This window comes from Humulus lupulus, chromosome 4 (genome assembly GCF_963169125.1).
Source record: "Humulus lupulus chromosome 4, drHumLupu1.1, whole genome shotgun sequence".
NCBI classification, from domain to species: Eukaryota; Viridiplantae; Streptophyta; class Magnoliopsida; order Rosales; family Cannabaceae; genus Humulus; species Humulus lupulus.
Genome location: NC_084796.1, coordinates 166,560,005 through 166,573,685, shown reverse-complemented (window position 1 = coordinate 166,573,685; position 13,681 = coordinate 166,560,005). Strand labels below are relative to the sequence as shown.

Here is a 13,681-nt window from a genome sequence, read left to right as displayed (position 1 = left end):
ATGTTTTAATTACACTTTTATCCTAAAACCTCGATTAGCTAGTTAGTTGCACATTTTAAACTCACTTAGTAATGACTCTAAGGCAGTAGGGTGTTACAGGCGACAAAACGTTGACAGGACAGTTGTCACAGTACTCGAAATCCGAACCGGAGCCTATTACAGACCGACACGTGTCTCGTACTCGAGCAAGTGGGTAGGCACATTTTCACATAAGAGAAGCCAAAAAGCCCATACTGTGCGTGTCAGAAGCAATGTCATGCACGAGTAGGAGCTTGGGGGAAAATGTTGTACCCCAACAATACGAGATGAATTACTCAGCACGAAATATAGTTGGCAGACAAGTGTATGAAGAAAGCGTACAAATAGAGCATCTAGTTGACTCTAGAGTGAGTAGCTCGAGTCAAACTTGACAACTTACGACAACAAGATAGTCTCCAGATCACCTCTTGCGCCAACAACTTAGTTCGAGAGGCACGAGAGCCAGAACATCTTCGTGAAACTCTGAACTTGACCCGTGTTAGTTCAGATTAGTCCTTCGACACCCAGCTCGAAGGAAGTGCTCAGCTCACGGAAGCTTGATCATGATGTACACTGAAGGATCCCAAAAGACTCGGAGATTCCTTATACGCTCATTAATGCTCAGATATTATTATGTATTTATTACTCGATATTGTGGGCATAGAATCAACAGACATTAATGTATTTATGTAAATGAGATGTTACCAAAAAATGTATGTTACCATATTTATGCGCAGTTACCCAAAACTGTCCAGACAGAATTCCCTATAAATACAAGGGAGAATGAACAGAAAAGGGGATCGACATTTTGCATACTAAAACTCTGGTGAAATTGTGACAAACTAAACTCAATTAAAATCTTTAATTTTTTGCTGGAGTGTTTTATAAATGTGTTTGATTATCTACGTTTGAAATATAGATTTTGTTAGGTTTTTCATTTAATTTAATTTAAACATTTTAATTTAGTTTAGAAATATTGATTTTAGTTTTTTTACAATTATATTTGGATAAAAAAAATTATGTTTATTGATTTTTTATTTTATAGGATTTTATATGATTTCATAAATTTAAAAATCATTTTTTATCAATTTTTATTTTTAAAATGATTTTTATTACCTTTTCTAATTTAAAATCAATTAATTAATACATAAATTATTTCTAAATATTTTTTTAACTGTCATGTTAGCAAATCGTTACTATTTTGGACGGAAGGGACAAAAGTCTACAAATGCTATAGTTTGGGGGTATTTTTGTTAAGTAAAAAAATCCGGAGGCAAAAGTCTATAAGTGCTATAGTCCGGAAGGAGAAATAATATTCTATCCATTTATCCTCCAAATATCATTGTTGTGGCACTTCAATATGGTCCATCTACCAGGACAAATCCAATGTTTGATTTTTGAAAATTTAAAGATAAAGAATATTTTATTTTAAAGATAAATACACATCATCACCACTACTAACCAACCTAAAATTAATAAGAATTATAGCAAAATAATTCAATAATAGTAATGAAACAACCATAATTATAATTCATTAACACTAATTAAGTAACCGTTACAATTAAAAATTAAACAAAGTCTTAACTAATTCGTGAAAAAAAACACACCTCCCATTCATTTATGCTAAATTAAACAATGTATTTTACCATTTGAAAAATTACACTCAAACTTCCTAAAAACTTTGATAAGTTATAGTAAGTAATTTTACTAAGTAACATATGTTTTTTAAAATATTAATTTCAGTAGATTTTGTATGATATTATCGTTAGATTTAAAAAAAAAAATATTAAGGTATTTTACTAAAATTGAACCAACAGATGGTACTTTTCTATTCTCTAAGAAAAGATGGTATTTTCCTGCTTTGTTATGATCAAATAAAGAGAGTTTTTAAAAAATATGGCTTTTTAGCCATCAATGTGCAAAAATATGAGAGTTAAACTTTATTTAATTTGTATGGAAAAATTTAATTATCAAAAACTTAGATTATGGCCCAAACAAACTTAGCTAGGAGAACATTGTTCCTAGCTATTTAAAGGGTAAAATGGGTGGATTCAATCTATTTAAAGGGTCAAGATTTCTGGTCCTATTCTATTCCTCAAGATGTCAGTTGGTATTGGAGGAGGCTAGTGAAGTTGAGGACTGTCTTCTCTGGAATTAGCTTAGCTGCGGCTGTGAAGGGTGGAAAACTGTGTCTGAAGTTGCTGTATTACAGCCTTCTTAATAGGGGACGAGTTGATTTCGCTGATGTGGTTTGGTGCTCTATGACAATTCCGAAGCACAGATTCATCCTTTGGCAAGCTTCTCTCGGCCATCTTCTTACTAGGGATAAGTTGCACCAGTGTAATTTGGTGCTGCCATCATTGTTGTGTCCTGTCTGTGAATTGGCTCAGGAATCTCATGCTCACTTGTTTTTTGACTGTCCCTTTTCTCAACAGCTCAGGGATCATTTGTTGGTTTGGTTAGGCAGGGATATATGGCCGAGTTCATATGCTAGTTGGTGTACCTGGATGTGTGGGAAGCTGAAGACTCTGAGGCATCAGGTGTTGGCTGCTGGATTAGCAGCTGCTGTTTACATGGTTTGGAGAAACAGGAATCTGTGTGTGTTTGAGATGAGATCTCTGGCTGTTAGTCCTGTGATGCAGACGATTAAGTTCAGTATTAGATCTAGACTAGCCAGATTGACTAAGCGGAAAGTGAGGGCCAGTGAGGTGGCGTTCTTAGAGACTATTTCTCAGTTGTAATTGTGTTTTTGTTGGCTTCTGAGCTTAGTTGTTCTATTGCTGGTGTTTGTCTTTTTTAGGTCTTGTGAGGAGGAGTTTTTTAGGGGCTAGCTCTCTGTTAGTTTCTGTTTCTGTGTGGCTCCTTGTGCTTGGTTTGTAACTTGCTGGTTTGTATTTGCTGGTTTGTTCAATATATTCATTTTTTCCATAAAAAAAAAAAAAACTTAGATTATGGGAAAACTAATCCCATATTGGAAATCAAAATTAATAAAAAAAAAATCAACAATAGGAGGGGTATTATGGTAATTCACATAGCCAAAACTCATTCAGCCAAGCCACATATTCTCTTTCATTTTGCCCTAGCCGTCTCACCATCTCCACCATAGCCAAAACTCCTCCACTTGGCTCCTTCTCCATCTCCACCATCATCTCCGCCCACCCACCCTCACCACCTGCCAAGAACACCCCAATCGCACCTCTATGAAACCCAGCCACTTCTCTACTCGGCTGCCTCACCATCTCCACCATCATCTCCGACCACCCACCCTCACCACCTGCCAAGAACACCCCAGCCGCACCTCCGTGAAAACCAGCCACCCTCACCACCTTAGGCGTGCACCTCCGTGAAACCCAGACAAGAACACCTCGGCCGCACCATCGACGAACACAACCTCAATCCGCGCATCTTTGCACGATTCCATTCGCGAGCCCCCAAATCCAAAATGATGGGGATAGGCTGAGGTGATGGATGTGTTGGTGGTGGTCGAAGGCGAGGAAGAAGGGTGGCGCCCGGGCAAAACGACGGGGATGGCTGGGTTTGCGACGGGGTTTTGCGTGCAGGGGATGGGGGTTTCTGGTGGTGGTCGGAGGTGAGGGAGGAGGTTGGTTCGTGGTCAGATCTATTTTTTTTTTCTGTCTTTAGATCTGTGGTAACTACTTACCTTCACGTTCTTTTTTTTTTTGTATATTTCAGGAGGTAACTGATTACCTTCACATTCTGATGTGTGTGTATATTTCTGGATTCTATATGGTAACTAGTTACCTAGGTTACTAAATCATACTTACTCTTCTTTTTTTTTTCCTTCAAATGTGATGTTTCTTTTCATTTCTAATATGAGTAACTCGTCACCCCTCTTATGGTAACTGGTTACCCCTCTTATGGCAATAAGTTAATAATATCACTGTAACTAATTACCTCTCCTGATACATATTATTTAACCTCCAAGACTATTTTTTACATAAATGTGAAAAATCAAACAAGTAACTGGTTACCCCTTTGGATAAATGTTATTTAAGCTAGCTGTAGGATTTTTTTTATTTTTTTACATAACTTTGAAAAATCAATTGAGTAACTGGTTACCTTATTCAAGTTTTGAAGAAAAAAAATGTACAACATAAAAAAAAGGAAAAAAATGTTTACCTTAAATAAAAAAAATAATAAGCACAATTCATATTAAAAAAAAATTGCAAAACAACCATGGAAATATTTAATATAAAAATAATTATATAAAATTAATATAAAAAAATCAAATAAGCTAAAAAAAAAAAAATTACAAACATACTATTCTAAATTAATAAAACTTGATTAAGAAAGTAAAAGTATGACATAAATAAACTTTTATACAAAAAAAAATATATGAAAAACTAATCCCATAAAAATGAAATGAAATTTTTTTTTTTTTTTTTAAAAAAAAACCATATTTTTGCCCACACAATCTATTAGAAATCCAATCTAAACTTTCACTAAAATAAAAAACCTTCGCTCCAATTTTCTTACTTCATTTCCTTCCCGCCTCTTCTGAACACACACAGACTCTCTCTCTCTCTATACTGGATACTGAAATGGCGGAGAAGAAGAAGCGCCGACGACCTGACCCGAATTCCGAGGACGAAACCCACCAACCCTTCAAGAACCAAATCAAACCCGACGCGGTCATCCTCCAAATCCTTCAGAAACTCACTGATTCAGTCCGCGCCGCCACAGAAGCCTCATCGTCCTCATCCAAAGCCCTAACCCTCGCCGACCTAGCTCTCTCCGAATCCTGCCGCGAAGTCGCCGACCTCTCTCTCTCCTCCGTCCAGTCCACCATCGAATCCCTAACCCTAAAGATCGCCCATTCCATTCTCTCCGGCAACGGCTTCGCCTTCGACGTCCCCTCCCGCTCCGCCGCGAACCAGCTCTACGTACCGGAGCTCGACCGAATCGTCTTGAGAGATAAAACCTCTCTTCGTCCCTACGCCAGCATATCTACCGTACGGAAAGCCACCATTACTGCTCGGATTCTTCAGCTCATTCACCAGCTCTGCCTCAAGAGCATCCATGTCACTAAGAGAGATTTGTTCTACACCGATGTGAAGCTCTTTACGGACCAGACTCAGTCCGACTCGGTTCTCGACGATGTGAGTTGTATGTTGGGCTGTACTCGGTCTAGTCTCAATGTAATCGCTGCGGAGAAAGGTGTGGTCGTGGGTCGGCTAATTTTCAGTGACAATGGCGATATGATCGACTGTACTAAAATGGGTATGGGCGGGAAAGCGATTCCGCCGAATATCGATAGAGTTGGGGATATGCAGAGTGATGCATTGTTCATTCTCTTGGTTGAGAAGGATGCTGCTTACATTAGATTGGCTGAGGATAGGTTTTATAATCGGTTTCCTTGTATCATTGTGACTGCCAAAGGGCAACCAGATGTGGCGACGAGGCTGTTCTTGAGGAAGATGAAGATGGAGTTGAAGCTACCTGTGCTTGCTCTTGTGGATAGTGATCCATATGGCTTAAAGATTTTGTCTGTTTATGGATGTGGCTCCAAGAACATGTCTTACGACAGTGCGAATTTGACTACGCCAGATATTAAGTGGTTGGGGATTAGGCCTAGCGATTTGGATAAGTATAAGATACCGGAGCAATGTAGGCTGCCGATGACCGAGCAGGATATCAAGACTGGGAAGGATTTGTTGGAGGAGGATTTTGTGAAGAAGAATCCCGGCTGGGTTGAGGAGCTTACTTTGATGGTGAAGACCAAGCAGAAGGCTGAAATTCAGGCTCTTAGCACGTTTGGTTTCCAGTATTTGTCTGAGGTTTATCTGCCATTGAAGTTGCAGCAGCAAGATTGGCTATGAATGAAGCTTTCACTTGTGTGGTGGAGTGGTGGTAAGCCATGTTGTTAATGACTTGCATATTGTTATTTTTATTAAACTAGGATCCAAGAAAATTATAACAATTGCTATGCAAGTGCCACAAAGGACTTGAATTTTAAACTTTGAGGGAGCAAACTATGTGCCTGAACATTTGAGCTACCCCTTTTGGGTACTTGCATATTGTTAAACAATGACAATGTAAAACTTTTCATGTATCTTTCAATTTATGAACAATACCAACTTTTGAGATCCTGTGTTTTGTGCATCTCATTGTTTGTTCATAACACATCATGCATTGCAACCATAGCAGGGGAAGAAGAAGAATAAGATAACATGTTGAATCAATGTTATTGCTATTTTTTTTCTCCCAGTAGGTAAGCCTTGCTGATGAGAAAATTATAACAATTGCTATGTAGGTGCTCGGAAAGATTCATCAAACCTTACATATTGTTGGATTTAACAGCGTGCCCATGTTTTGAGCTACACCTTTTGGGTCCTTGCATATCGTCTTAAACAATGGCAGTGAAAACTTTTCATGTATCTATAAATTTATGAATAATACCAACTTCTGAGATCCTGAGTTTTGTGCTGTTTGTTTATTACACATCATGCATTGCAGCCATAAGAGGAGAAAAAGAACCGAGTCAGTGTAAGATTAACATGTTGAATCAGTGTAAGATTAACATGTTGAATCAATATCATTTTTATTGCATTTTTGTTTCTTTCATTTACATTTGATTGCTTAAATGGTCTACCATACGGTACATTATAATTTGATGTGGTAATGAATAGTGAATACATACATTCATACATAAAAAGTAAAACACATCATCTCCTTAGGGAGCTTCTTTTATGTAGCCATTGTTGCAGTGATTTTCTTGTGACCATTAACCTCTGCATCACCACAGGTCTTCTCTCAGTAGGTAATTCATTACTTCTCAAGTACTCCAAATTTGAGGTTGAGTGGTTGGGACTCTTCAAATACATTTGTGTGCCAGATGCAATTTTGAGTCCTTTTGGAAGAACTTCAAGCCCCAATTCTTCTTGTAGAAGTTTAGTTATTGCATCTTTCACCCCTAGTTCTTGTTCATCTGGAATTGCATCAACCTTACCGATTCCTAAGGTGATAAGCATGTCGTCACTTATTAAATGTCCTGTAACCAAACATCTTTTTTATGTTAGCTTCATGAAACATAGAAGATAGCAACAACATCATGTTCAGTTATTCCATTCATACCCCTCGAGTATTTCTCTTTGACCACTTGAAGAACTGCAAGAACAACTATCCGAGCTTCAACCTGCCATACAACAAACCTCTCGTAAGCCTCGACATTAACCAACAGCTCCAATTTGTGGTTACCGACATGTCAACTATGATTTCATAACTCCCCAACCAAAACCACACTTACCTTTGTAAGCCTTTGAAGATCAATTGTTAAACTTTCAGCAATATTCTTTTGCAAGTGTTCAGCAACTTTTTCAAGCAGTAAACTTTGAGGGCTCTCTGTGTCGGTCATGGAGGAACTAAACTCTTCCTGGTTCTGATTGTTGCATTGTATAACCCCTTCGCACCACTCCTCGATTAGTTGTTTGAGATAAAAATCATTGGGCCTATACCTGTGATAGAAAGCTTAAAATTCAAGATAATTTGCAAGTTTCAACTAGGCTTCAAACCTAATCCTATAATATTTGAGGACTAGGAAGCCAAGAGGGGTAGCTAAAGCTCAACCATTTAGGTATTTGGTTTGCTCCCACAAGATCTGATGTTCAAATCCCTTCTGGATAACTACATAGCAATTGTTATAGTTTAGATTCTAGTTTTAGAATATATATATATATATATATATATAAATTCTAAGATCATGAAACTATAACAAGTGCAATTACCCAAGAGGGACTCGAACTTCAGACTTTGTGGGAGAGCTTCCTCTTGAGTTTAAAATTCAATATAATTTGTGAAACAAAGTTTTCTTTTATGCGAAATTCACAATGTGATAACATACCCTGCTCTTCTCATATCTTGATATACCACCAGGCACTGCTTAACTTCAAGTGAAGAACCGTATCTGCTACGAGCCCTTAAAAGCGTATTATAGGTCACCTAGAAAACAATAAATTCGGAATTTCTTATTGTCACATATATAGGCGAATTTTTCAGTGTTAAGGAAAAAAAACACTTAAATTGGCTCCCACCAGATTTGGCTGTAGCTGATATCTTTTCATTTCAGCAAACAATGAGAATGCTTGTTTCATATATTTGTTTTCCACGCAAACCTATTCACCAAAAGGGCATAGTGCATCAGTATAAGGGGAGATTTAACCTTTAATATTAACTGCAACTATTATAATAGAAAGTTGGCTTATAAACCTTTATAACTGTTGTATACGCAACCACATCGGGTTCGATTCCAGTTTCACGCATGGTTCTCAAAATCTGGCTTGAAAATAAAATAAAATCATCATAACAAAATTTATGGCAAAGAAACTCAAAACATGATAAAGTAAATCACACAAGTTCCTTGAACTATATTGGTGGAATGCTCTTCATAGTTAGACCTTGAGTGCTTCCTCTTTTCTCATGAAAGTTTTCCTAGCAATAAAACTAGACAAATTCAGACAATTGGCAAAAACAATCAATTGTACGAGTTGCTGATGTTAAGGCTGCATCTTTTTTTTCTTTCAAAAAGCTAGATCCCAAAAAATAAAACTTTCGACTTGGTGGGAGCAAACCACATGCTTTGATTATTTGAGTTGGGTACGTTAAAGCTGCATATGATAAATAACACCATTGAACTTATCCAAAAATATATGATCTGCTAGATGTGACTAAATTTTTTATCCTTGTTCCAATTCACACCACTAGTCATAACATCTAGGAAATTAGAAAAGAGGATAAAGAACATGCAGAAAGGATGAGTTGAGATACAGAAAGTTTAATCTTTAGATTACCTTTAGAGTACCTTCTACATTGCCTGAGCTTCCACATATATCAATCAATATAGACCAAGTTATTTGATTAGGAGAGAGACCCATTGTGTTCATCTCATCCATCAATGCTTTAGCATGGTAGTAATCGGATCCGCAGGCCTTCATCAAAATATTGTATGTTGCGATTGTGGGCATAAACGAAAGCTTTTTGGCAAAGTTTAAACCATATAAATGAGATGATTGAGACCTGGCAGTACCAACTCCTGAAATTGCATTGCTAGCTCTATTTTCTTTGCTATCTTCAGGCATCTCCTGGACTCTATTTCTCTTCCAGGATTCAAAAAGGCGAAATGCCCTGTCATACTGTGAAGCCTCAACACAAGCATGTAGAAGGATATTGCAGCACTGTGAATTGGGTTCACAGCCATCCAGAAGCATCTCTTCGAATAATTGGATTGCCTTCTCCACAAGGCCAGCGTTTGCACAGGCGCTGATCAACGATGACCATGTAACGGTATTAGGAGTTACACCAGCTGATAGCATGTCGTCTTTTACTTTTAAAGCCATTTGCCATAGTTTTGCATCTGCAAGAACCTGGGAAGTTGGTGCTTAGTTAACTACTTACCATACAACATAGAAGCTTGGGATTCATTACACCAGCAGATATCATGAGCAAACATGTGTTTATATATATACCTTTACAATAGTGCTGTATGTGAAAACATCCAACTTCAACAATCCAGTTGATTCTAAATGTTGAACTTCCTTATAAATGTCTTGAGCCCAATCAACTCTTCCAGCAAGACAGCATGCCTTCAAAAGGATGTTATATGATGCCATATCGGGTTCAACACCAAGGTTCTAGACATAAAAAACATGGGGTTATTTTACATGACAGCAATTATATTACAGAAAAATTTACATCTTAAGCAAATTATTAAAAAGAATAAGCAAAATATACTTGTGGAAAAACTAGAAGAAAAAAATAAGCATATTCTTGATGCTACAATAGAGAAATTCAGTAAGACAGATATTTAGAGAGAGAAAAAAAGAGATTTACTTGCAGATTCCTGTACACATTAAATGTGTAGCTCAAATCATGAGCATTCACATTCATAATGCTGTTCACTACATAAACATTTGGGGTGACTTTCTGACTGAGCAAATCCTGCATTTGAAAACAAAGAAAAAGAAAGTTCAAAAGTCTAATCTCAGTTTCTCAATAGGTTTTACTGGGGTGAAAAAACATGTCAAAGAATACTTCAAAGTGGGAATGGGATAATGTATACAGGTAAGTGAAAAACCTTATGTCAAAGCAATAAAACCTATATAGTATCATTTGAAACTCCTACCAAGTAAACCTATATAGTAGAAAATACCTCATAAATCTGCCTAGATTTCTCGTAGGCATGACAGCGACCACAAACGTCAATTATTGTGCGGTAGAGATACATATTGATAGCATTCGAGTTTTTCTTGGCAAATTCGAACGCTGTCAATGCACACTCCAAGTCCCCTTTCTTTCCACATTCATATATTGTGTCACAAAATACCATATGCGCATGTGGTAGAGTACAGGCATACCTGTAAAATGTGCACAATAAAACATCAACAATGGAAAAAACAACAATAGAATTATCCCCACAAAAAATTGAAGTCTAGATCAGGTCAGGCCACCAAATAACATGTCCTACTTATTAAAGAACAGTCAACAATACCTTATAGCCATTTTGGGCTTTCTTTTCTGAACGCATACCTTGATAACATCGGTAGGTTTCATTAATTCTTTGATTGAGAAACCAAAACCTGAACCAAATAATCATCTGTTACCAATGAAAGCAATCTGCTATGCTATGACAAAATAAGTCAGTAATTCAACAAGGGCGCACACATACTAGATCAGTTCTTCCATTCTGCATTGTCATGGAAAAAGCTAAATTCCAACAAGTTGGGATTAAGACAATGAAGCAATAGATCTTCTTTCTGCCTGTTTATCAGTCTTTCCACTAGAATTTTGAAGTTTGAACTTACTTTAAAGCCAATATAAACTGTTTAAAAGAGACTAAACTACTAATCCATATAGAACAAAATCATGGCTACTATTATGTACGAGTAGTTGTAACAACGCTCTATTTTGCACTCTCCTATTTGAATGTTTGACATATGAAATTTATTTTAATAATGTTAAAAGTGATCATTGAAATCCGCATATCATATAAGAGAGTGTAAATAAAAGTGCAAAATAGAGTGTCTTTAGCATTTCTCATAACTACTATTGAGTTGTTAACAGCCTTCCTATGGCTCAGAATTCATCAATATTTTACCTCCTCGTGGACAAATATGCTGAACTAACAACATGAAAATTTGAAATTAGCAAAATAACTTCATTAAAATTATACTTAGCAACCATAATGGTCACTCATTGTAAATTTATGATCGCTGACGATATGGTCATTTTGGGGTTGCTCAGTATAAATATATATATATATATATTTTGGATCGCTTGAATGACCATGAAAATTATTTTTCTTTTATTTTTTTGAAAGTTATTGCATCTATAAGTTTTCAATAGTCATTTTTACAAATGACTTTCTTTTTCTATAAGCCAATATAATCAACTTAAAAGACATTTTTTTACAGAACTCTTAGACCAGTAACCACTACCTGTACTAATGCAACTAACAATGATAAAAGTACATTGCCAAACAACCCAAATCTCAGTTATACTATACCTTTATCCAAAAAACATGGAGTATTTTAAAAGAAAATTTGTTCTTAGGTTAGAAAAAAGAAGACATATTTAGACACCAATATATTCTGCAAATGCTAAGAACTCTCATTTACATTCTCTTTTACACTTCCTTATCTCATTATTTTACAAATGTTTTCAACTAGTAATATACAATACTTTTAAAATATAAAATAATTCAATAAATCTATATAATATACAGTTATCCTACCGAATAATTTACTATGCTAAAAAATTAGAGTTCAAATAGTCATTTCTTATCTGTGTAACACCGTTTGAACTCTCTTTTCGAATTTCTAAATTATTTGAAATTTACCAAAAAAATATTGGCAGTATATCTAACTGTGTATGCAGCTATGAAAAAAAAATTGGTTATAATTTCACCGGTGCCGAAAATAGAAACACGGTAAAAAGTAACCCTCTACCTAAAAAGAAGCTCCATATATACATTGGGAAAAAGTGGAGTATTAAAAAGAATTTCCTTAGTTAAAAAAAGAACAGCACACACACACGCACACTTTTCCTAACCAATACCAGTACTAATGCAGCTAACAATTACAAAAATACAACCCAAAACAACCTCAAAACTCATAGTTTTACTGCTTTTACCTATAAAAGAAAAAGGAAAAAAAAAAGAAACTGTTCTTTAAGGTGAAAGAAGGAAAACAAAAAACGAAATATATAGACTACAAAATGAAACACAACAATCAAGAAAAAAATCTATGGAAAACAAAAATAACCTGCAAGAACCTCAACGAGTTCAACTAGTTCATCCACTTCACGGCATTTCAAAATCCGGCGACACTCCTTCCTGAGCAATTCAATAGCCGACCCATTAAAGATCTCCAAAGGATGAAACCCAAACTCATCCAACTTCTTCAAAACATTGACAAAGCTCTGAAGTTTCCCATCTCGAAGAAACTCCGAAAGACCCTTCTCCACAAAATCTGCTCTCAACGCAGACTTAAACTGCGTCGCATCAAGGTCTGAATCCGCAACAGTCTCGATCACCATTGCGAAGTCTGCGAGCTTCCCATCTCGAGCGAGGTTGTTGGCGAAGTCGGCCAAGTTTCGGGGGTGGGTTTTAATGGGGTCCCATCGGACGGCGGAGGAGAGGGGAGGAGAGCGAGAAGAGGAAGAAGACCAAGGTGGCGGAGGTAAGTTAGAGGGCGAAAGGTTTGGGATTTGGGATTTGGAAGCTTTGAGATGGTGGTGGTAATGGTGGTTATGGCGGGAAGGATTTGGAGGAGTGACAATGGAGGAAGAAGATGGGACAAAGATGACGACCACTCTCATTCTAAGCCAACCGTTTTTTTTTGGTTTGGGCCAAAGTTGGCAACTCTTTTGAGGTTTTATATGGGTTTTGGGTTAGAAAAAAATATTTTTGGAGGTATAAATATCATTTGTCAATATTCAAGTCACATTTTCGTAAATATCTAAAAAAAACTTCGCGAGAGAAATTGTATTTGAAAAAAATAAGAATTATTTTTTTATGTATATTTAAAAAATAATTGTGTTTGATGCAGCTCTTGTATTTTTTTGGAAGGATATACATTTCTTGTATTTTTTTTTATATAAATGCTCATGGGATAGAATTAGTAAGTACAATAGTCAAAATACAAAGCATAATTTCTTCTAAGTAAACTCATTATCCAACGTATACATAATTTGTATTTGATATTATGATAGAAGATAAAAATTTTATAATTTAAGATGTATCCGCATACTCGTACTCAAATTTTGCTATTAGTTATTAGAAAAAACTATATTATGACCCGTTATTTTTGTTTTACTTAAAAACTGGCATGATGACATGACAAAAAATTTAAACATGTGGTAGTAGAACGACAGTATAACTTACAAAGAGTATAGTTAACACTCGACCAGTTGATAAAGAATCGCAGGAAAGGTTTACCATAGAAATGGTCAAGAGTTAGTCAAAGCTCCACTCAACAGTCTACTACATATTGCCTGTTGTACCCTAAAATTAGCACGAGTTCAATTACTCAGCTCGGGTACAACTGACAGATAAATATGTGAAAAAATAGCCAAGTAGGATATCTGGTTAACAATGATGTGAGCAGCTCGAGACTCAATCCAGTTCGTACACGACATACAAGTTATTATC

The 13,681-nt window shown here is 36.2% G+C and overlaps 2 protein-coding genes across 2 annotated transcripts; one reads left to right on the top strand and one right to left on the bottom strand.

Annotated features, from left to right (window-relative positions):
* The first annotated feature begins 4,479 nt into the window (after positions 1-4,479).
* On the top strand, positions 4,480-6,460 carry LOC133830953 (DNA topoisomerase 6 subunit A). The gene is made up of 2 exons (XM_062261073.1): positions 4,480-5,889; positions 6,293-6,460. The coding sequence occupies exon 1, from the start codon at positions 4,581-4,583 to the stop codon at positions 5,856-5,858; it is 1,278 nt and encodes a 425-aa protein (XP_062117057.1). The 5' UTR covers positions 4,480-4,580; the 3' UTR covers positions 5,859-5,889; positions 6,293-6,460.
* Positions 6,461-6,563: 103 nt separating this feature from the next.
* Positions 6,564-12,890, bottom strand: LOC133830952 (pentatricopeptide repeat-containing protein At5g02830, chloroplastic). Its single transcript, XM_062261072.1, has 12 exons — positions 12,294-12,890; positions 10,523-10,610; positions 10,184-10,388; positions 9,865-9,972; positions 9,501-9,665; positions 8,826-9,398; positions 8,245-8,310; positions 8,070-8,150; positions 7,880-7,977; positions 7,286-7,493; positions 7,114-7,174; positions 6,564-7,030 (listed from the first exon to the last, which is right to left on the bottom strand). The coding sequence occupies exons 1-12, from the start codon at positions 12,847-12,849 to the stop codon at positions 6,705-6,707; spliced, it is 2,535 nt and encodes an 844-aa protein (XP_062117056.1). The 5' UTR covers positions 12,850-12,890; the 3' UTR covers positions 6,564-6,704.
* Positions 12,891-13,681: the final 791 nt, after the last annotated feature.

What these genes read in the sequence shown, in the direction of transcription:
- LOC133830953 (XM_062261073.1), top strand. Translation starts at nt 4,581, where the DNA reads ATGGCGGAGAAGAAGAAGCGCCGACGACCTGACCCGAATTCCGAGGAC.
- LOC133830952 (XM_062261072.1), bottom strand. Translation starts at nt 12,849, where the DNA reads ATGAGAGTGGTCGTCATCTTTGTCCCATCTTCTTCCTCCATTGTCACT. An exon ending in ACTCGTTGAGGTTCTTGCAG is followed by an intron (nt 10,611 to 12,293) that starts GTTATTTTTGTT and finishes TATTTGGTTCAG; the next exon opens with GTTTTGGTTTCTCAATCAAA. An exon ending in ATGTAGAAGGTACTCTAAAG is followed by an intron (nt 8,311 to 8,825) that starts GTAATCTAAAGA and finishes TTTTCAAGCCAG; the next exon opens with ATTTTGAGAACCATGCGTGA.